The sequence below is a fragment of the Apostichopus japonicus genome, chromosome 16 (assembly GCF_037975245.1).
Source record: "Apostichopus japonicus isolate 1M-3 chromosome 16, ASM3797524v1, whole genome shotgun sequence".
NCBI lineage: Eukaryota > Metazoa > Echinodermata > Holothuroidea > Aspidochirotida > Stichopodidae > Apostichopus > Apostichopus japonicus.
In genome coordinates, this window is record NC_092576.1 from 34,934,347 (window position 1) to 34,957,580 (window position 23,234).

At 33.8% G+C, this 23,234-nt stretch overlaps 1 protein-coding gene across 1 annotated transcript; it reads right to left on the reverse strand.

Moving 5' to 3' along the window:
* Window positions 1–2,032: 2,032 nt before the first annotated feature.
* LOC139982406 (uncharacterized) lies at window positions 2,033–22,344 on the reverse strand. Its single transcript, XM_071995236.1, has 22 exons — window positions 22,220–22,344; window positions 21,473–21,544; window positions 19,696–19,767; window positions 18,964–19,035; window positions 17,600–17,671; window positions 16,699–16,770; window positions 16,160–16,231; window positions 15,685–15,756; window positions 14,622–14,693; window positions 14,088–14,159; window positions 13,579–13,641; window positions 12,714–12,938; window positions 12,442–12,513; window positions 11,953–12,105; window positions 11,470–11,538; window positions 11,305–11,370; window positions 10,513–10,584; window positions 10,195–10,248; window positions 7,519–7,712; window positions 5,601–7,171; window positions 4,435–4,561; window positions 2,033–3,800 (listed from the first exon to the last, which is right to left on the reverse strand). Exons 10-22 carry the CDS (start codon window positions 14,117–14,119, stop codon window positions 3,736–3,738), a joined length of 2,763 nt encoding a protein of 920 aa, XP_071851337.1. The 5' UTR covers window positions 14,120–14,159; window positions 14,622–14,693; window positions 15,685–15,756; window positions 16,160–16,231; window positions 16,699–16,770; window positions 17,600–17,671; window positions 18,964–19,035; window positions 19,696–19,767; window positions 21,473–21,544; window positions 22,220–22,344; the 3' UTR covers window positions 2,033–3,735.
* Between the last annotated feature and the right edge of the window lie 890 nt (window positions 22,345–23,234).

The window sequence follows — 23,234 nt, forward strand, 5'->3', positions numbered from 1 at the left end:
AGATTACCGGCATTAGACGTTTCTTTTTGCGCGATTCTTCACACCCTTTAAGTAAATTTGAATAGCCTATAGATAGAGTTACCGTCCAGAACATATTGGCTAGACTGAGAAGGCTTTGGCCTATCTCAAAACTCAGATTACTGGCTATGGCCATACTGCTTATGCCATAAGTGTAAATCGTTGGGAAAATGTTGCAAATGGGGGCTGTGTTGCATATTTGTACATAATTGTAGATATATTAATAGACTAAAATATGATAAAGCTGAAGTAATGACTTAGGCTTTCTTAAAGGGTGTGAAGACTCGCGCAAAAGAAACGTCTAATGCCGGTAATTTGACCTAGTTTCGAATAAGGTGAAGCAAAAGTGTTAAACATCACCATCGATCCCAGAAAATACACACAATTTGCTACCGTCGGTAATTAGACACTAGTGTACAGTTAGTACATACAGCTGCGGTCAATACTAGGCGCGTATCCAGGGGGCGTTAGGGGCGCCCCCCCCCGGGTAAGAAAAAGAGGAGAGAAAAAAAAGAGAAAGAAAAAAGGGAAAAAGAGGGGGAAAAGGAAGGAGAGGAAGGAAGGGAAAAGAAAGAGAAGAAAGAGAAAAATGAGAAAAGGAGGGAACAGAAGAAAAACGCCAAGACACCGGGAAGAGAAAGAGGAACAGTGACATAATAACAGCGCTGATCCCTATTACATATACACAGGGTAGCCATCGACGGATCGAGGATTATGGAAGGGGCGTGCGCCTCAGCCTACCCCTTACACCAACAACTCCATTTTTGACGTTTCCATTGTCATAATCCTTGGTAGGATCTCGGCAAAGTATATTCTTGTCTTCTCGAAAGCTGTGAAGGATGTAAACATTGACTGTCTTTATCGCAAACAGGTCATGGAACATAATTATCCTAGTCTCGTTGCATAATTCATTGCATGCTTGTAACAATAGGTCTATAACAAAGAGATGTGTATTTCAAAAGTTACACATATAAATATATGAAGCAGGCACTGTTTTATGTCAGTAAGCTAAAGCATATAAGAAGTTAAATGCTGTACGTTTGGCTAAGCCCCGACTATCTTCCCTTAAAGAAAATGATTTAGTGTGTAAACGTAAGTTGGCCGAACGTTTCGATCCTTGCAGGATCTTACTAAGAGGCTAAATGACAAGTAACAGTAACAAAAGGGACAAAAACACGCACAGAATACAGACATGTTAATGGGCATGGTGAATACACAGAGATTGATGTAAGGGGATTAGTAGACAAGGGATGGAGAGAAGAAAAAACGAAGCCAACAGGGGAAGAGGGGAGGTAGGAGATAAACAGTGGAGGGACAACGAGAGGATTAAGGAAAGGGGGTAGGGAATCAGCTGGAGAAGGACAAAGACAGAAAGGTGTGGAGAAAAAAAGGGTAGAAGAGAGCTATGAGAAATGATTTACTCAAATTTCAAGTCGGTAGCATTAGGAAATCATAGGAATCCAGCTTTTGCTATGATATCGTGTATACCATTTGTTTTCTGAAGTTTCTGAAGTCCTAATTTCACCTGCCGATTACTCATTTTTTCATTACTGGCAATGACATGCAAGTTCAAAGACTTTAGCAAGTCTATTATTATATCATCAAGCCACATATTTATTCAATCGTTTCACATGTTTCTTGGGGGGGGGGGGGCTTGGTTATACTTTCAAACGTCATTTTCTCTTAAATGACCTACTTTTCTTTATGTCAGTATTAGGTTTTCTGACTTTCATAAAGTAACTACCGATTGAGCAGTTAATAAGCTCTGGTCTCTTTTCAAAAAATCTCCCCTCTGAAAGGTTTGTCCATTGTGTATGTGGGACACGGAATTTTATTCCTGTGGCTTTTATTAGGAATGTTTAAACGGTATCAACATTTCTAATTTTGATTCAATTAAGCTATTTAGTGTCCTTCGGAGGAAGAACGTGTAGAAGACAATATTATACATGCATTTATAAGAAGGTTAACACAAAGATGAGTAGAATCATTGAAAAGAAATTGTTTCTTGACTGGTTAAATTTATTGGGTATCAAGTGTACTATATTGATCTACTTAATAATGAATAGTTAAGCAAGACGACTTAGCATTAATTATAATTACATTATGAGAGTGTAAAAGAAGTGACGATTTAATTAGCAAAGCTTTGCTATATCTTTCATTCAGATTAACTCACAGCAAGTACGGTAAAAAGCATGATCAAAAAGACAGAATTGAATCGTAGGCAAACGCTCTGCAGGTCAGTAATTGTGAAATTCGACAATGTTTGACTATTGTATATACAAATATTTCTATGTTAACAGCATTATCCCAATGATACAACGAATAATAAACGTGGATACAATTTAGTTAATGTTTAAGTATTCGAAATGAGATTTGATGTTGCCTAAGCAGAAGACTAACCATTTCGGTAAAGATAGGGGATTCTTCCTTAATATATAAATATGGTGCGGTGATGTATTAAAGGAACCACACGCTCTCATGTTTCAGATCCAACAGTGAACAGTGATATAATTAGTAAAGCACACGTCCTCATATCTCAGATCCAACAGGCTCCTGCGATGTATTAAATGAAACACACGCTCTCATGCTGCATACTCAACAGGTACCAGTGTTATACTTAATGAAACACACGCTCTCATGTTTCTGATCCAACAGGCTCCAGTGATGTATTAAATGAAACACACGCACTTGTGTTTCAGATCCAACAGGGTACATTGATATATTATATGAAACACAAGCTCTAATGTTGAAGATCCAACAGGGTCCATTGGCGAAGAAATGCAGTAAAGGAAAGGGTCTACGTCACATGAGAATTTGATTCTTACCAGGAAATAATTAAATTTATCCGGATGCCGTCATGTATATTTAATAGCGAAAATGACCATTTAACGGATTTATAATTTCCGTGAAGACGTTATTAAACATGAAAAAGAGTTCTCCTTACGATAAGATTTGTGATAACAGTTTCTGAATTACACGACTTAATAAACGGTGATCTGTCACCAGAAATGATAAAAAAAGATCCGAGTGAAATTGTTTTCCTCGCCTTGGTTAACTGCAGATTTTCATCTTTAGACGTCTTCTTACCATATTTCACATATACATTTGTAAATTTTTCCATATAGATATATAGTGTTATATAGAGTGAATTGCATACAGGTTAGTGGGTAAACATTATATTACAGGAAATGTTTTGGCGCCATAGGCTATATATAGGCTAGTGTAATAATGTAGAGACTGGTCTCAACGTGCAGGTTCTACCATGTATGCTAAATGAAACAACTATAATTATACACAGTCTTACAAAGTAAAATGTATGTACAGATGTTTTCCGTAAAGCCAGCCCAATATAGATATATACAGTTATTTTCAAAGTTCTATTTCTGACGTATGTTCTCTACAACTGACTTTATAGAAAGTGTTCGAGTACATCATATTTTACTAAATATTTAACTATTTATTTGAAAAATGGGCGTGTGTACGTATAGAATTGTTGCAAAAACTAACCATTTTCTAACAGTGCACTTGGAGGTACATGAAATGCAAAGACAGCCATTCAAAAGGCCTCTACATCTCACGGAGAGTGACCATTTCTCTCCCATGGTGATATGTTGGTTTGAATATTTCTACAAACTGTGGTCAATGCTAATATATACATCTTATTTAAAATACAGATATGCATGAGCCTTATTAGTCATCAGTTTAGAAACGTCGTTGTTAATCACTGTTAGAACGTTTAAAGTTTCGAGCGAGGAATCGGATGATTAGAAGGAGTGCCTCAGCTGTAATTATAAAGAAAAATGAATGTCCGATATCATAACACGATATTTTCTTTTCAACAGAAGTTGTCTCAGAATGCACTAAAGAATGATCTCCAATCAAATAACACAGTTCTCAAAATGTAAAAACTCTGTTTTAAACTTTGTATTCTTCAATGTTACTCAACGTAATGGACAATTGTATTTGCAGCACGCAGATGTGTGTTAGCAGCCCTAGCGCGTGTTGGAACTTTAGTTTGAGAAAAATAATACCACGTGGCGACAAGATTTACACTTGACAAAAAGATTTAATAAAAACTCGGCTGTTATAGAAAAGCAGGAGCAACATTATGTTTTTTTTTTTCTTTCAAGAATGGTCGGAGTGTCTAAATAAGATAACAATCAAACACACTTGTACATTGTATCATGGAAATGTTATGACGATATCGAATGCAACATGCATTTCTTAATGCATATGAATTAGCCTCCGACAAAGAAGAAATATAACGATACTATCCATTATTACCAATGGAATATGTGTTCGATTCCTTGATTTCACTTTAAGGTTACAGGGCAAATTACTTTCAGACCGAAAACACACTCAGAGCTCGTTTCAATGTGATTGGGTTATGTTGACATTTATTTAAACATTACTCACCTGAGACGATAAATATGATAAAAATATCGAGAACAAAGAGACCAGTATATATTGCTGTACCGTATTCGGAGCTCACTCGTACAGACACAATCATGATATTTATAAATATCGCAGCCAAAGAAAAAAACTGCAATGAAATCAAGATTTAATCAATATAATGACTGTTCACTGACTATTTTTTTGATGACAAATGAAGAACTAGGAACCAAAATGTAATCAATACAAAGAATGCTCACTTACTAGTTGTTATATGAAATTTGAGGTATTGTGTCTATAAACTTCATATTTAACATATATTCCATTTATAGTTTCCTTCTTTTTTTTACTGACAGTGATACTAGAAAAGAACATATTTGAAATACTTTCGAGACAAATGAACGAATGAATAAAGTTATTTAGCCTACATTCAAGACCAAATATTACTTCATATATATAGCTACTGTGTTATACTTGTTTTTTATCTAAACTTTTACTTGTACAACTCTATTTTTTGTGCTTATCCTTTTTTTTATAGGTTTTGGTCTGTTGTACAATCTTCTCGTGTTTTTAATTTTTTGTGTTCGTAGTTAACATACTGCTTATTTTTCGTTTATGTGTTTTCTAGACTTTTTACTCCTTTGATTTCTCTGTTTTTTTTATTCTTTTCTTTTTTTATTTTTGGGTTTGGTAAGGGGCCTAAGGGCCTTTTAGTATTCATCATCATCATCATCATCATCATCATCATCATCATCATCATCATCATCATCATCATCATCATCATCATCATCATCATCATCATCATCATCATCATCATCATCATCATCATCATCATCATCATCATCATCATCATCATCATCATCATCATCATCATCATCATCATCATCATCATCATCATCATCATCATCATCATCATCATCATCATCACCATCATCATCATCATCAACATCATCAACATCATCATCATCATCATCATCATCATCATCATCATCATCATCATCATCATCATCATCATCATCATCATCATCATCATCATCATCATCATCATCATCATCATCATTATTATTATTATCCGTGTTCCGTGTTCATTACACTGAATCAATTTCATAAAAGATTTGATGTTAGTAATTATAACATCTGAATGATAATGCAACGAAGATGGTGACATGGCTTTGCTTATCTGGACTTACCTGTAACCTCTGTTCAAATTTGTTTTTCATTGGACTGTATTTAGCATGAAGAGTCAGAAACAGAACCGACATCCCGATGGTTGAGAGCTGTGTCAATGAGTTATGCCATCCAAGCAGTGTAACCATCACAGTCTGTGTGACCTTCCTGGTCAACTCAATGACCTCCCAGTACCAAAACTGACTCTTGTAATTCTCACAGAGAAAACTGAACCAAACTGGGGAGTCATATTTTCTCCTTTCGGTCCCGGTGACCAGTGGAGTGGTTTCGTCAATAGAGCCACCATAACTGCAATCGAAATCGGCATAAGTTGTAGCCTGTTTGCCTTTGGAATGATATTTTCGTAGCAAAATCAACAGCGACAATGGAAACCCAACAACGTACACCGCTGTAGCAATGTATGCCGCAACATGATAGGAGTCAAGATCTTTACAATTGATGCCGTAATCTGCTCGAAGAAGAGTTATGGACTCATTGCCGACGCTGTATAATTTGAACGTAGAGCACGCTGCTGGGTATACCGCGAAAATGGAATTGCAAGTTGGTGTGTACGTCACAAACAGCACAAGGACAACTAAGGTGAACAGCTTTGAAACTGTCTGTTTGGCCCTTTGTCGAAGAGTGAGTGAGAAGAATCCGCACTTTGATATGAAATAGACTGTACAACTTAGATAAAGGTACGTGATGACTAATGCAACTGGAAATATTAGAACAATTGTAAACTGAAGCAAAGGATTTATCTCAAATTGTTCATTGATGCATTGAGGACGAACAAAGACTTGAAAGAAATCTGCAACTACCATTGATAGAAATTCACCGAAAATTAATAGAGGACCTTGCCATTGTACGTTGTGGAAAGTCTCGAATAAATCACCAATCACTTGATAAAAGCCGAGAACAATCTTTATTCTTGACGATAGCTTGTCAATCACAGATCTTTGGTTGCTTATCTTGTTTTTCTTCCAGACAATGAACGAAAGTAGAGCAACGCACGAGAGAACAACAAAAAGGAACACTACCAGCACCCATAATTTACTGGGACAAGGATGACAGGAACTCAGAACCGAATAATATCCCGATCGACATTTGGTACACATCCAACCGGTGTAACCAGCAGCACAGTTGTCGTTACCATACATTGGAAGACCGTCTTTACTGTCACAACTCCTATTTCGAGGACAACGATAAACAAACGGCATAGAGTATCCATACTGCATCGTTGTGTTATCATAGTCGTCGGTCTTAGTTTCTAGATTCTTCACAAATTTCAAGTACTGATCTGGTTTTGTATTCGGAAAAGACCAGTTCCAGTAAAAGCCGGGTAAAATTGATATGTAATCTTCAGAACAATTTAAGCCGTCGGCAATACAAAGAAAACATTCCCCAAACCGATGCTTTCGAGCGTAATTTTGTTTACATACACAAGCTCGATAGCCAGCGGATACATTTTTGTCCGTTCCTTCAGGGCAAACTTTGCATTGGACTAAAGAAGAACCGCTGCCTTTTTCTACAAAATTTCCATCGTTACAGGTTTTGCATTCAATGCTTCCTATTTCGTCTTGGTAAAATCCACCTAATCGTAAAAATGCAGAGATTGATTTAAGTTCGGGGTAGAGTAATTGAACTAGAATGGAAGATCATTTAGTCGATCTAGCATCTTAATTTTGAAAAATGTCTTTAAGTGCAGGGCATTAGAAGATATTATAAGTTAGTCAGCTGTTTAGGAAACGAAGTGATTTTTATACTTGATACAAAATAACATGCTCATCTATAAAAATAAAAAAAGGAGAATTTACCTCACACAAAATGAAATAAATGATATACGTCATATCTAAGACACAAGAAGCGGGTAAGTGGGACTAAATGGCTTTATAATTGGTTAGAATGAACTTTAGATTGAAATTCAAATGTTTACGGCACCTTTCGGACAGCCTCTACACTTCTTGCGAAATCCTCCACCAAGTGTACCCGTTGGACATGGTCTACATTCACTCATGCCTTTACCAATATTTTGGCATTCGAAGCCTTGCTTCTCATAGGATGACACTAACAATGCAAAAGTACCTTTCGAAGGAAATTCCAAAGAGGGAAAAGTTTCATCGTTGACACATATGCTATAATGAGAGAAGAAAAACGAAGGAAACAGACAGAGTGGGAGGATGTGAATGTCATCTTTTAATTTATGATGTTAATTTTATGTCAATGTTGTTTATTTATGTTACAATGTTATCATTCCGCATAATCGTTTAGTTTAGTTTAGTTCAGTTTAGTTCAGTTCAGTTCAGTTCAGTTCAGTTCAGTTCAGTTCAGTTCAGTTCAGTTCAGTTCAGTTCAGTTCAGTTCAGTTCAGTTCAGTTCAGTTCAGTTCAGTTCAGTTCAGTTCAGTTCAGTTCAGTTCAGTTCAGTTCAGTTCAGTTCAGTTCAGTTCAGTTCAGTTCAGTTCAGTTCAGTTCAGTTCAGTTTAGTTTAGTTTAGTTTAGTTTAGTTTAGTTTAGTTTAGTTTAGTTTAGTTTAGTTTAGTTTAGTTTAGTAGAAAAAAGGATCAGGCGGGACACTTAAGTCCCAATCAAGGACCATAAAGAGAGAAAATAAAAAAACCGAAGACACAAACACTCAGTCCCAATAACAATGCTTTAAGTGCTTGTCCAAAGCATTCTTAAACCCATTGACACTACTTGCAAACCATTCCACTCATTCACAACCCTATTAGAATATTAATCCTACTATGTGACTTTTGGAGTTTAAGACAATGACCTATGGTACAACTACTGTTAGCAATTATGAAAAAGTCGGTAAAGGATAAACTGTCGAAACCAAACACAATCTTGGTAACCTGGATCAAGTCCCACGTAACCCCCTAAGCTCCACTGTGGTGAGATTCAACAGTTGTAACCGCCTGTTATAAGGAACACTCTTTAAGGAACTAATCATCCTAGTAGCCCTCCTCTGGACCTTTTCAAGTACATCCTTATCCTTAGCAAAATATGGGTTCCAAACCTGCACAGCATACTCCAGATGAGGCCTAACCAACTGCTCATAAAGCCTAACTACGATGTCCTCTTTCAGAAAACTGAAATTCATCTTGATCATACCTAAAACCCTATAACCTCTTTTAGCAGCTTCAAGGCAATATTTAGAAGGTTGCAGAGTTTAGTCAATGTAGATACCTAGGTCTCTCTCAATAGAGACCTCCTGTAACTCCACACCATTAAAATTGTATTGAAACTTTTGGTTGCTACCACCAATGTGCATTAACTTGCATTTGTCAATATTAAAAAGCATTTGCCACCCCTGAGACCACAAAAATGTTATCCAAATCCGTTTGAGACTTCTCAGAATCGCTTTTGGAAGATACCTCAGAATACAATTTGGTGTCATCAGCAAACTTCTTAGCTGTACACAAAATATCTGCGTCGATGTCATTTATATAGGCAACAAACAACAAGGGACCCAATACAGACCCTTGTGGAACCCCACTAGTAACGTCCTGCCAAGAAGAAGCACAGCCTTTAATTACCACCCTCTGTTCCGTATTACCAAGCCAATTCCCGACCCAAGACAATAAATTCCCATTGACACCCATGCTCTTCAACCTAAGTAAACGACGCTGGTGGGGAGCTTTATCAAAGACCTTCTGGAAATCCAGTAACACTACATCTACAGACTTCTGCCTATTGAGTGAGCTTGTTACATCTTCCATAAACTCAAGGATATTTAGTGAGACAAGACCTTTTTTGACAAAGCCATGTTGAGACTCTCTGATCAAAGACTGACTGCTGAAGTGACAGACCATAGACTTTTTAAAAATAGACTCCATGACCTTAAAAACAACACTAGTGCAACTAACGGGCCTATAATAACAGAGCTTAGACTTATCACCCTTTTTGAAAATTGGGGTAATATTAGTACATCTCCAGTCCTTAGTGGCATGTTAAGAACTGTGTGCATACTTGCTCAGCTTGAATTAAATGATATTTGAAGTACATGAGCTTAAAACTTAGACTTAAGACTAACGTTACATGTAATGAATTATTGATAACTCTGAAAATGTAGACCAGTGCATGCTTAGACGATACTTAGAAAATCAGTAAAATGGGATAAAAATCAGGCAGGAAGTGCTTTTCTTGATATTAGAAAATTGTCTTTTACTATGCTAAGATCATTGCTTCCTTCGATTTATAAATGATATGTACTAGTGAACATGTTTAGTAAATATTTGGCAAATAATTTTCTGTATTGTCAACAAAAATTACGCATATATCTATAAACTTGGGAACCGGCTTTTATGTTTTGATGATATTGATATGTTAGGAGAAAGGGTAAGATAAAACAATTAAAATTAAACCAAAGACACTATCTATGGCGATCTCCAGCGATTTTGTTCAATCAACCCCAATGAGCGCCAACGGCACAATTCTCAACTTTCAAAAAGTCGGTGCTAAATTTTAGATTAGTTCTTGGGATCAAGAAGTGCTTCCATTGTAAAACCTATGTTCACATCAACAATTAGGATTATGATTGCGTGCTGCCTTCAATTCCCTTTCAAAGATAATGCAAAAGTGAACCAAAGACACTGAGAAAGCGAATAAAACTTACATATTGTCGTTTGTAGACAAAGGTAGTCTCCCTAGTTGGTTGCAGTTCATATATCTTAACAAGACAAAAAAAAGAAGCCCTCTCATATTTCGTAGCACAAGATAGTGCTCTGTTTCATTAACATACAATGAATCGTCTTGAGCATGTCTGCAGATTTATCTCAGATGATTTTTTTTTATACTTCTTTACTTTTGTCGTTCGAATAAGGTTCCTGAGAAAATATGTATTGATTTTAGAATAAAGAACAAAAATTGAATTGTAAAGAAAAATGTATTAAACAATGATATGATCAAGCTGATACATGTTTAAAGCACTCACAAGGTGCTTCCATTTCCAACTCCGTCCAGCGCTACTTGGGAAATATTCAGGATCTTGTTCTTGTACAAGTGGCTATGGAATATACAAACACACATCGTAACTTCCATACAGATATTATCGGGTATAATCATATGGTGTATGTACTCCTCATTAGAATATTATTGTAGTAAAATATGTCATATGTCCCCATGTAATCAATTACAAAGTATATGAACATCGGAAAATTGCCTAGGAAATGCTTTGGCTTGAAAGGGATTCGAACCTATGATTTCAAGTAAGTAATCCTGTCCTCTCCCAACTGAGCTATCCAGTCCTTAGTTTATGGCGATCCCTAATAGTCATTGTTCGTTGGAATGTAAGTCAGAAGCCACAGTGAATGCAATACCGAGTAACTAAGAACCACACATCAGTTTCATCGTTTACAAATCAAACAGCTTTACAGGGAAGGGATTTCAAGAGAAATCCCGCTTTTAATTAAGTAAATGAACAATGTGATACGAGTTGTAAATTATAAACAATGCAACCATCATTACATTCCATAATAAAATATTATTAATATTTATGGAAGATAACAGTGTCATTCGAATATAGTTTTTTTTTTTGTAATCAATAAATGTCAACTATCAATAATGTACAACCAGTTAGTTATAGTATAAATTCAGGTATCAACGACCCGTTAACGCGTGTCACCTTTGTCATAGGACTTGGGATAAAACTTTAAATTATATTAAAACGTTTACATATAATAAACATTGTGAAACTCTGTTTGTTCCCAAGCACGTGTATACTTACATATGAATGTTTTCGAGAGCAAACGAGTTGTTGGAAACATTCGAGATGTTATTCGCAACCAGGTATCTGTATTAGAGATCAATAACGTTAATAATTCATAACTTTACAAGGATTTTGCAGCACTCGTCTAAAGCTTAGATGTACAGAAAAATAAAGTTTACTTACAAACATGTGAGATTTGTGCCCAAAAAGGCTCGTTCTGCGATGGAATGAATTAGGTTCCTGTTAAGAACTCTGCAAAAACATAATAGAAAATGATTACTGTGGAAGCATCCATTTATCTTGCAGGCAGATGAGAGTAAATAACATGTACGGGCATTTCATCCAATACCACTCTTGTAAATTCCTTAAGCAACCGTGTTCAAAATAATGAATGTGGTAGCGGAGCCCAACGATCCTTAGTAATATACAAACTTTGAAACTTCAAACTACGGCAACTAACATATAGTATTCTGTCAGAAAGCGTTACGAAATCTTTTAGTGAAGAACGTATTTGATAATCTGCTAAATGTGTGTTCCATAGTACTAAATATATCACTTAAGAAAAACTTGAAAAACTTATATGTGTGTGTCTTTTCAACTATGTCTAAAGAGACTAGCTTACAACGATCCATTTGGTATAAAATCATGATAGCGTTGAATTCTTACAGGTATGCTAAACTGCCTAATCCCTGGAAAGTATCATTCCATAGAAAAGTAAGATTATTTCTATGCAGTTGTAATATCAACAGCCCGTGATTTCCACCGTAAGCACTGAAGAGTCCCCTCGGAATTATCGATAGACTATTGTTCGACAAGTCCCTGAATATTCGAAAAAATGAAAAAGAAATACGATTTATAGGAGCTAAGAGTACATATATGTATTGCACTGTTGTAAGGAGACACCACTCATCTGTGAAAAGTAACTACTGCTTAACGGTGTCATCACAACTAACACATGGAAGAATACATTTTTACTAGTATTATTCGCACACGATCATTTTTTAAGCCCAAAGAAAATATAAAGTGCAATTAACATTTACTGCGAGTAAATGTCAACAGTGGTCGATAATATTTTTCTCTGCTAAGAAAGATAATAATACATTGGACATTACGCTCACCAGTTGCCGCAATGAATCAAATATACACTGAACTTACAAACTGAATGTCAAGTTGATTGTCGCGAACAGCCCGGCGGGAAGAGATGAAAGATTGTTTCCATAAAAGGTTCTAAACGAAATAATGAGTACATTTCTTGTGAAGAAGGTCTCAATATTATAATTCTTGTGAAATCTTCAAGGAAGATCGCAATATATTAGTTTGTGTAATATTGGGTAATATTAATGATTTGCCTATTTCAAATATAGACAACCGAATTTTGTTAAATATGAAAATGAAACCTTATAAAGCAAACAGCTGGTAGAACTTACATGTGGTGAACAAGGTTCAAACCAAGCAATGAGGTATTCGATAGAGTTTCAATTTTATTGTTTGAAAGGTATCTGTCGAAAAACAAATGTGTTTGGTAAAAGTTAGATAAAGATAATTGCAGCAGCAGCAATAAGTAAACAAGTGCACAAAGAGTTTGTAAGATATTATTACTCACATGTCGCTCAGATTTTTGAGAGATTGAAACATGCCTTCCGGTATGTAGGCTATGTTATTTGAAACAAGCATTTTAAAATTAAGAGAAAGAGGTAAACCGAAGGAATATGTTATTTGCCCTAGTTGTAAAGAGGTGCGTCATTTTATATTGTGATAACGATTATTGCAAACAATATTTCCATGAGAAAAGTGAATCTGTAACACACAGTGCTGTTAAATACAATGACTATCATCAACGTAATATACAACAGTATCTGTGCTCCTGTTATTCTTAAGCATCCCTCATAACAACATAATCGAAAAGATAAGTGTGCACCGCTATTTGTTACCGTGTGAACTTCGTTAGACATTTGGACACTTTTAGATCAGGTACATGCTGATGGCAACGTATCAGTCAATGTGATATGAATAGGCGAAAAGGTTTAACAAGGTATGAACTACAAGAGTATAAGGCAAACAATCCTTGTCTGACACAAATTTCTCTATGCGTGGATTAAACATCCCTGTGACACATATTATACTATCTCGCTAATTAGCAGCAGGCAATTATATTTTACCACTTTTAGATCTCTCAGTGAGACAGTTAGTCATATGTGGGTTTTACAGTATGTTAGTTTATAGGAATGACGCAATATTTACATTTCACATAAATGGAGTAATATAGATACACAGCTAAAACTACTGTCTTACAATCTTTTAGTCTCGGGGAAGAAGTCCGCAGTTGGTCGTGCTATATTGTTATCACACAAATCTCTGTTGGAAGATAAAGACACCAAAATTAACATTCGTTTCAAGGATTGGGAAAAAAACTTCTTAGTATGCACACATGTCAAAACAAATCGAGAACCACTACTGCTAATCATTATCAATGTCCAACTTCCTTGTACATTTTTCAACATTTTGAGCACATTGTATGTATGTACATATATGCTGATATCAAACTTTGCGTTGAAAATACTGGTGCATTACCAATCGAAAAGGCATTGGAAGCTTAAATATATCGAAGAGAAGATGATGTGTGCATGTGTATTAATTTAATATACCGCATATTTGTATGATATTTTATATATGAAATAACAAGCCTTGTGTAAATCATCTACAATCATTAAATACCTGATAGCAGGAAGTCAGAAACTAGTGGCAACATCACGTGTATACAACAATGCTTACTGTTAGTTCTTAGACATTGAAGTACTCACAAGTGTGTTAACGAAATATTTTTAGCAAACATAGATTTCGAAAATGTTGTCAATTCATTTTCATGTAGTTTTCTGAAATGACAAAAGGAGAAACAATTTAATACGACCTAACCATCAACAAATTAGCCACCATAATCACATTTTCATGCGGTGCCACCAGATATGATATTTGTCCAAATGGAACTTACATAATAATTGTACAAAGCAAGTACGAAAATTAGTGTAAAAGATTAATTGTTATTTTAAACATGGTATAAAAGTAATGTACATCTAGGTACCTCTGAAAGATCTAACAGTCATGAGTTCTGTTTTAATCATTTCAAAACTTTGACCTAGTAGACACATATAAGTTTTTTTGTTTTCATTTCTTGCATTTCCCTTCACGATGTGTTATTTAACACATTGTACACAGGTACCCAGATATCGCTTGCATTACAAATAAATTGTGAAAAATAATATTTTCAAAGGAATAAAGAAGAACCCTATGATGTTTTAATTTTAAACGACTTCTTGTTTCCTTTTCCTGTTTCTTACAAAACTTTCAAAGCTTCAATTTGTCGAAAACAGTCCGGCGGGAGATGTGTTATTTGGGTGTTGCAAATTGACCTGTCAGAGAAAGAAAATCATAGAATGTTGCTAAGCGATTCATCAATTGAATGTTGCTAAGCGATTCATCAATGGAATGTTACAAATTATTTTAAATTTACTACAGAGTCTGCTATAATATCTAAATCTGACGAAGAACGCCCGGAGTGAATGGCAATTGAATACCTTCTACTTGAACAACGCGTCCGCTCTCTAATATTTCAACATCATTGTGATTGTTATGTCAAGAATTTCTGAGGTACCTTCTACATTTGTTAATATTGACCAGCTACGAGGGTTTCTTTTTTCCTTCAGTATAGGTGTTTGGTATGTACTATTTGCAGGGCTCACATTTAGTGAGTATATGTGCTGGTGTGTAGAATTAACCAGGCTCACATTTGGTGGGTATAGGTGTGTGATGTGTACAATGTACCGGGCGTGTGGATGAGACAAGTAACTAATGAGCAGTGATTACTGTATTAAAATCGTAAGAAAATTTCAAACATGGCATTGAAGCAAGACTTTTAACTTAAAACAGTTATAACTGTAGTAACAGTGTTATCTAAGTCATCGTTATGCGTTAATGATAGTTGCAGGCAAACCATAAAAATGAGCATCAGAGAAAAGAGAGAGGTGAAGAGAGCGTGGACCTGAAACCGCTAACTGTTATGTGTCTGGTGAAATTGAGTACCAGATATACGTATGCAGAACATGCGCACATGTTTTGTGTCTTTTATCGCTGTCTTTCTTACTCTTATTTATTTTGATTTATTATGATTTTTTGTATGTATATTTGTATGTATATTTGCACGTGAAAAAAACAAAATAAATCAAATCAAATGATTCGAAATGCACGGTAACACGTGTTAATTTTCCCTTTTCTTGGGTTTTGTTGAGACTTTGAGCAAATTACTATAGCATAACTATATTTTCTCTCCATCAGTCTCTTTCCCTACACTAAATAGAGCACAAATGCAGAATCAAATATACTTAAATTTAGTAAATAACTCACACAAATTTCAATTTTGTAGTGTTATCAAAAATTCCATTCGGTAGACTCGTCAGACTGTTATACGACAAATCCCTGAGTAAAAGAAACATTTGTCATTAATTGACAGTGTAAGTGTGTTCCACATAGTTATTACAAACAATTCGATGTGAGCAGAGCATCGGAATTATTAGCAAAATGTTTCTGTAATATCGGTGATCATCATAATTTCATCATGATTATCATTGTCATTATCATTGTTTTTATCATAATTATTATCATTATCATATTCTTTATCATTATCATATGTATAAAATCCCAGTGGAGGCTGAAATTTTTTTCACTGTTCTTGATTTTCCAACTCATTACGATGTTCATTTATATTAATATATATATATATATCTATTTATATATGTATATATATGTTTGTATATATATATATATATATATATATATGTATATATATATATATATATATATATTGAAGTAGGTTACTCACAGTTCTTTAAGGTTCGAATTTCCATTGAAGATGTCTTCTGAGAGCTCTTTGATGTTGTTATAACACAACCTCCTAAAATGATTAAGATACAAAGTATTCACTTAAATGCAATTTCTTGCGCATGTTATGAGCATATTTACATACTTTGGTCTTAAAGCTTCATAAAAAGTTAATTACTTTTACCTCTCATTTGATATTAACACCCAATTGTGTCCTTATTTGTTCTAATCTCTACTTTTATATACCAATTCAAAGAACTTGTATTGTTAGTATGAGCAGTTCGAGTAACATGTTTTTTTATCAGATAAATGATATGATCTGTTCATATTGCCAATACGACTGATTTTATCAAGAGTTTAGTGAAGTATTATTATTTGAAAAGGTCCGCAAGGTTGCTGAATATTAAGAACATGTGCTGGTATATTTCCTTTCTAAATTCGCGGTTCTACATCAAAACGTATAAGATGTTCGACAATAAAAATAAAGAGAGTGGCATTACAGATATCTGCCAGCATGCAATTTACTTAATATTTTCTTACAAGGTAGACAAATGTACAAGTTTCTGGAAAATGTTTTTGGGTAATTGCGTCAAGAGGTTGTCGTTGATATATCTAAGTAAAGAAAGGAACAAAATTGTATGTTACCATGACAGAAATCCATATAACCTCACACAGAACATACAATGAATACAATCATCACTAATAAAGTGATAAATATGTGTTGAAAATAGTTGTTATATTGATAAAAAAAACATATATTGCATAGTCAACTCGCTCCTAATCTTGTTATGGTAGGAAATATCTGTGTTCGGTGCTTTCAGTAGCACAAAGACAGAGTTAAATGTCTTACCCTTTTCGGATGCAATCAAATTCAAATTAGCAAAGCATGTTGTTGGTTTTTTTTTCTTATAGGCGTAGCAAAATCGTAAATATTATTGTTGTTAGCTTTAATATTTCACTCAATAATCAAATAAAAAAGATAAAATGAGAAATAATGCAAGCATTTAGGCTGACGAATACATTCCTGAGATATTCTCATAGTAATCAATACTTCACTTTGAAAAATAAAATTCTGATAGTTAATATTACTAGATTTTTCAATGCAGATATGATAGACTTACAAGTAACAAAACTTTTTTTCGAAAATGCATAAACTCATATATTTTTATATATATAAATATATATATATATATAGATATATATATATATATTTATATATATATTATATATATATATATATATATATATAGATATACATATATATATCTATATCTATCTTTCGGTCTCGCTTACTTTGTTATTTGTTAGTCCATCATACCTGCTGTGACATATCAAGTGATATTAACTTGTAGATTATATCCAAGTGACGAATCGATTACTATGATAATATCTCAGGAATATTTTGTTAATCCTGAATAATGAAGCTTATTAAATAACTCACAACAATTTCAAGCTTGTAGTGTTATCAAAAAGTCCTTTCGGTAGACTCTTCAGGTTGTTATACGACAAATCCCTAGAAAGACAAACATTTATCATTAAATTACAGTGTCAGTTTGATTAATGTTGATATTTTAAACCACTCACTTTAGACAGAGTATCGAATTCATTAGCAAATGTGTCTGTGATATCGGCGATCATTATCATTATAATCACCTTCATCATCATCGTCGTCATAATAATCGCTATAATTTTTATAAATATCGTTATTATTATAATTATCATGACAATGGCGATGATCACGATCATGATCAGTATCATTGATCTATTTTATATAATTAGGATTGTGAAATTTCGTCGATTGTGTCATTTTCGGTATTGTATTTCAATATTAAAGATGTTTTTATAAACACACACACACACACAAACACCAGCACACACACACACACACATATATATATATATATATATATATATATATATGTATATATATATATATATATATATATATATATATTATTAGAGAAAACCAGAGAAATAAGATATGACTCATAATTGGTCCCCCTGGGACCTTCGTCAGCAATACTTGGCAGTCGAATGAGAAGTACAAAATGTGACACAATGAAAGTATGACGCTAGATAAGTGTAAGTTGCAGTGATGGAATTAAAACCAAATAAACCATGACTATACAGGAAGCGGATTAAGGAGCAAAGAACGGATTATATATGCTTGTAGAACTGATAGTTGTTAAGGGGTCCCAAGTCTTTGTTGAGGCCGGTGATGTGAGACTTAATACGAAAGATCCAATCGATTTCTTTACGTTCACAAACAAATCTATTCGTGATAATTTTGCAGGATTCCCAGTTTCCGAACATTTCAATCTTCATAGTCATTCTCTAAAAAAACGTAAAATGTATTTTAATTGCCTCGAATATTCCAATATATTTTCTAAAACTTACTCCTTATTTGTCAATTATGAGTCATATCTAATTTCTCTGGTTTTCTCTAATAATGTTTTCTTTCGGAGTAAACGTGGATTTCGTTACATTATATTATATATATATATATATATATATATATATATATATATATATATATATATATATATATATATATATATATAATTCCAGATAAATGTTAGGAACTGTGCATACTGTCAATACGAATGCTTTGAAACATGAGTTTAGTACAACATTAGCATTAGAAAAGTGTCGCAACTTGTTGAATATTCAGCACATGTGTTGGTGTCTTTTATCTACGTTGGGGTCCTACCTCAAAACGTATATGATGTTCCAAAATAAAATGATAATTAAGAGAGTGATATAACAGATATCTGCCAGCAAGCAATTTCCTTAATATTTACTTACAACAAAGACAAATGTATAAGTTTCTTGAAAATTGTTGTGGGTAATTTCGTCAAGACGTTGTAGTTGATATGTCTTTGTAAAAGAAAATGGAAACAAACTGTAAAAATGATATGTAACGATGATAGAAATCCATATTACCTTCCAAAGAACATACCATATATGCAATCAACACTAATTAAGCAATAAGTATGGGTTAAAACAGTTTATATAGTAATAAAAACATGTATTGCATAGTCAATTTAATTCTAATCTTGTTATGTTACCAAATATCCGTGTTAGGTGCTCTTAGTAGCAGAGTTAAATATGTCTTACTATTCTATAATGCTATCAATTTAAATTGAAAATCATGTATTTGGTTTGTTCTCAAAGGCGTAACAAAATTGTAATCATTAGTCGTTAGCTATACCAAATCATTAACTAATCAAATGAGATAGAAAGAAGACAAAAAATTATTACAAGCATTTAGGCTGACAACAACTTTGAAACATCATGACATATGTTAAATATTAAAGATAAACCAATTATAGTCATGAATAGCTTAAATTAAATTATACATGATTGTATACTACTTTTAGCAGTAAATAAAGAGCTGTCAAGATACATTATCATTTAATTGTGGTATCATTAATACTAAGTAATGAAGTAAACCAAAATAAAGTTAGATGCTGTTATGAATATACAAAAAAAGAAGACAACTTTAAAATTTAATAAATGTAACGAGAGTATGCTTACAAGGCTGTTAGCTGGGTTGTGTCATAGAATGTTTCCTCGTGAAGCTCTGATATCTTGTTTCTTGAAATATTTCTGCAGAGGAATTTCAACAATACTGGTTTAAACTAATTCGTACATATGTTCAGCTAAAATACAAATACTGGTTATTACCACTACCAACAGTACTGTCAGATCCGTTGTGCATTGGGTATATTTTGTTATTGTCAGGAATGGTTTGTATAGATGATGAATCAACTAAAGTGGAATTAGACACTATAATAGCAAAACGTTGAAAGATTAATGAAAAGTAAAACAACCGTTGATAGGTTTCACTTCAAACACTGTTTGGATTTGAATTGCATTTGTTTTATAAGTTGTGAAGGAAAGAAACATTCGTTGTTATTCTACGAAACTGTTACTAACGTTTTATTGACTGTTGCTCTTTTTTTTATAAACCCAATACCACCAATGACAAATCACTTGCACATCTGTAAAGAAGCCTATGCCACGTTAAGAGAGGCCACTGTAAATTGCTTGATACGTTTGTACTGTGAATAACACAAAGCCATTAATCAGTATAAACTGAAGTGTGTTATAAAACCGTAACACGTGTAGAGTATCGAAGTCATTAGAAAAAAATTCTGTGATATCAAAACGATTATGATGTTCCACAATAAAAATAATAAAGAGAGTGACATTGCAGATATCAGCCAGCATGCAATTAACTAAACTATTTACAAAACATCGTCATCGTCATCGTCGTCGTCGTCATTATCATCATCATCATCATCATCATCATCATCATCATCATCATCATCATCATCATCATCATCATCATCATCATCATCATCATCATCATCATCATCATCATCATCATCATCATCATCATCATCATCATCATCATCATCATCATCATCATCTTGATCATCTTCACACCATGTAATCATGTTTTATAATATATGTTATTGTTAGGAACGGTTTGTAATAGATGATGAATCAACTTAAGTGGGATGAGACACTATAATAATCAAACGTTGAAAGATTAATGAAAAGTAAGATAACTGTTGACAGGTTTCACGCTTTTTTTATTAAATAATTATCGCACTTTCTCTCTCAAACATTGTTTGGATTTGAACAGCATTTGTTTTATTAGTTGTGAAGGAAAGAAACGTTCATTGTTATTCTACGAAACTGGTACTAACTTTTTATTGACTGTTGCTCTTTTTTTTTTGGATAACACAAAGCCGTTAATCAGTATAAACTGAAGTGTGCTATAAAACCGTAACACATGATAGACCTGTCAGCAGATGCTACTGTGGAAAAAAAATACTAACATACTAATTCATTACCCAAAGACTATTTTACGAATGGCTGGTGAGGAGTCAAAGCAAATGTCCCTAAATGTCTGACTAGTGAGTGTACCTTGGTTAGATGGGTCAAATGACAGCTTTTCAGCGTTTTAAAGTAAACTGTCATCCGCTTGTTGTAAATATGTGAACGAAATGCTGACGAAACCTTTAGAGATGTCTGGTTAGTCCAGTCAATCATTATGCAGAGGATTGTGTGTTTGGTCTTTTCCGTTTAAAAATAGGTCCTTCTCAGCAGCAACTGACACGTGTTAATAAGTTATTACACACATCATTTTCAAGTGATTAACGAGTGCATACCTTTAACAGTTTAAAAATAATAAAGGCATGAAAAACGGGTGAAAAGGCAATAATTTTGTAGTTGTTGTTGAAGGAAACACAGAACTAATATATTGTTAAGATATAAATCAGACAAGGAAACAGTAACTTACAACAGGTTAAGAGAGGTGGTCAATCTGAAGGTGTCCTTTGGAATCAAACTGAGGTAGTTTCTAGAGAAGTCACTGTTGAGACATTAGAAAACAGGTAAATGAATACGGACACCTCTATCCTTTTACTTTTGTGAAAGTTTTAGGTTATGGTATGTATATTCAGCTGATAAGAGATGAACAGTGTAATAAGAAATGCATCATCATATATTAATAATAATGCAGAACAAAATGTTTTGTATTTGCTACAAAGATGTATTGATGTTTAAAGACTACAAACAAGTGATTCTTAATAAATAAAAACCACATATACTTTTAGAATATTATTCCGACAAAATTAATACACCCACACACATATACAACAGGGGTGTATTTTGTACAATCATAGCACTGGGTGATACGCCCTCATCGGTAGTTATAAGAAGCCAGTTTATACGCTTTCACACACCAGTAAAGTCACTGTAGTCGAGTGATACGGACTTCGGTCTGTGACACAGACAGGGATCGAATCCTACCTTAGCTGATAAGTCCCTTTTTTCACCATTTATTCAAATAAATTGTTGATTGTCAACCATTCCATAAACTGGTCTGTGTGGGGTTATTACATTATGTATAACGTACCATGTATGCAGTTACTATCCATGTTTCTTTTAATTTCTGGAGAGTTTGAATGAGTTGAATAATAATTAACCATTAAAGATGTAGAATTACTTTCGCTGAAGAAACCATTAGAGAGGTAGACGTACTTACGCAAATGTAACATTTGATGGAATAACCAGTGACAAGTTATGCAGTTTTCTTCTAGAACAATCAACACTATAACCTTTCCTCGTTTCGTTACATCTACAGATTCCTTTGGAACCGCAAGCATATGGTAGTTCTAAAGATTGACAAATCAAAGTATCATGCACTCCGTATAGGTAATTATGTTTTGCAATTTTATCGAGATTTGGTATTTATTGAAACGTGATATATATTTACTTTATTTTTAAGGGGAAGGTATGCTGAAAAAAAAACATATATTCGAGTCATGTGATATTAAAATAAATGTTTATTTTCGGCGACTTTGCACTCCCTCAGAACGACCATTGAATATCCCTAGCTTCCAAGATATCACAGGAACTGTACTCATGTGTATTTTGCCGATTACCAGCACCCATTTTGAAGTAATTAACTTTCATTCAGGTTTGCTTAAAATCACATTAAATATTAACTTAAAAACAACAATTTTAATAATTGTTACCATGTTGTGTATAACATATCAAAAGCATATGTATATTATTCACTGAAAATATAATTGAGTTAGCAAGAAAAATGAATGGTCACGTGTAAATTTTAGAAATACAAGAAAACCTTTACCATTGGTTTCAGACGATATATATCGTAGCCTTCTTCTGCGTCGTTAGTCACGGCACTATTTTCCGTCACCAATATCAGAAATAACAGACTAAAGGCAATCTTCATTTTAGAGATTCTATTAAAATGATAACATAAAAAAGACTAAGACCCTCACCACGACGTGTCATATATGGCAGATAAATAACAAATGACCCATAATTGAAAATTAGTACTGTTTTAGAAAATAGATTGGAACTTTCGGGTAATGCTTGTGTATTGGCTATCAATATGGGTAGACTGCGTACTGTTTGTCACAACTCATCAATTTAAAGGTGGGGTAGTCTGTCAGGATTCTCCTGTTACTCATACCATATTCAAAGTTGTCTGATGATCGCTCTGTTTTAGAATATATATATAAATATATATA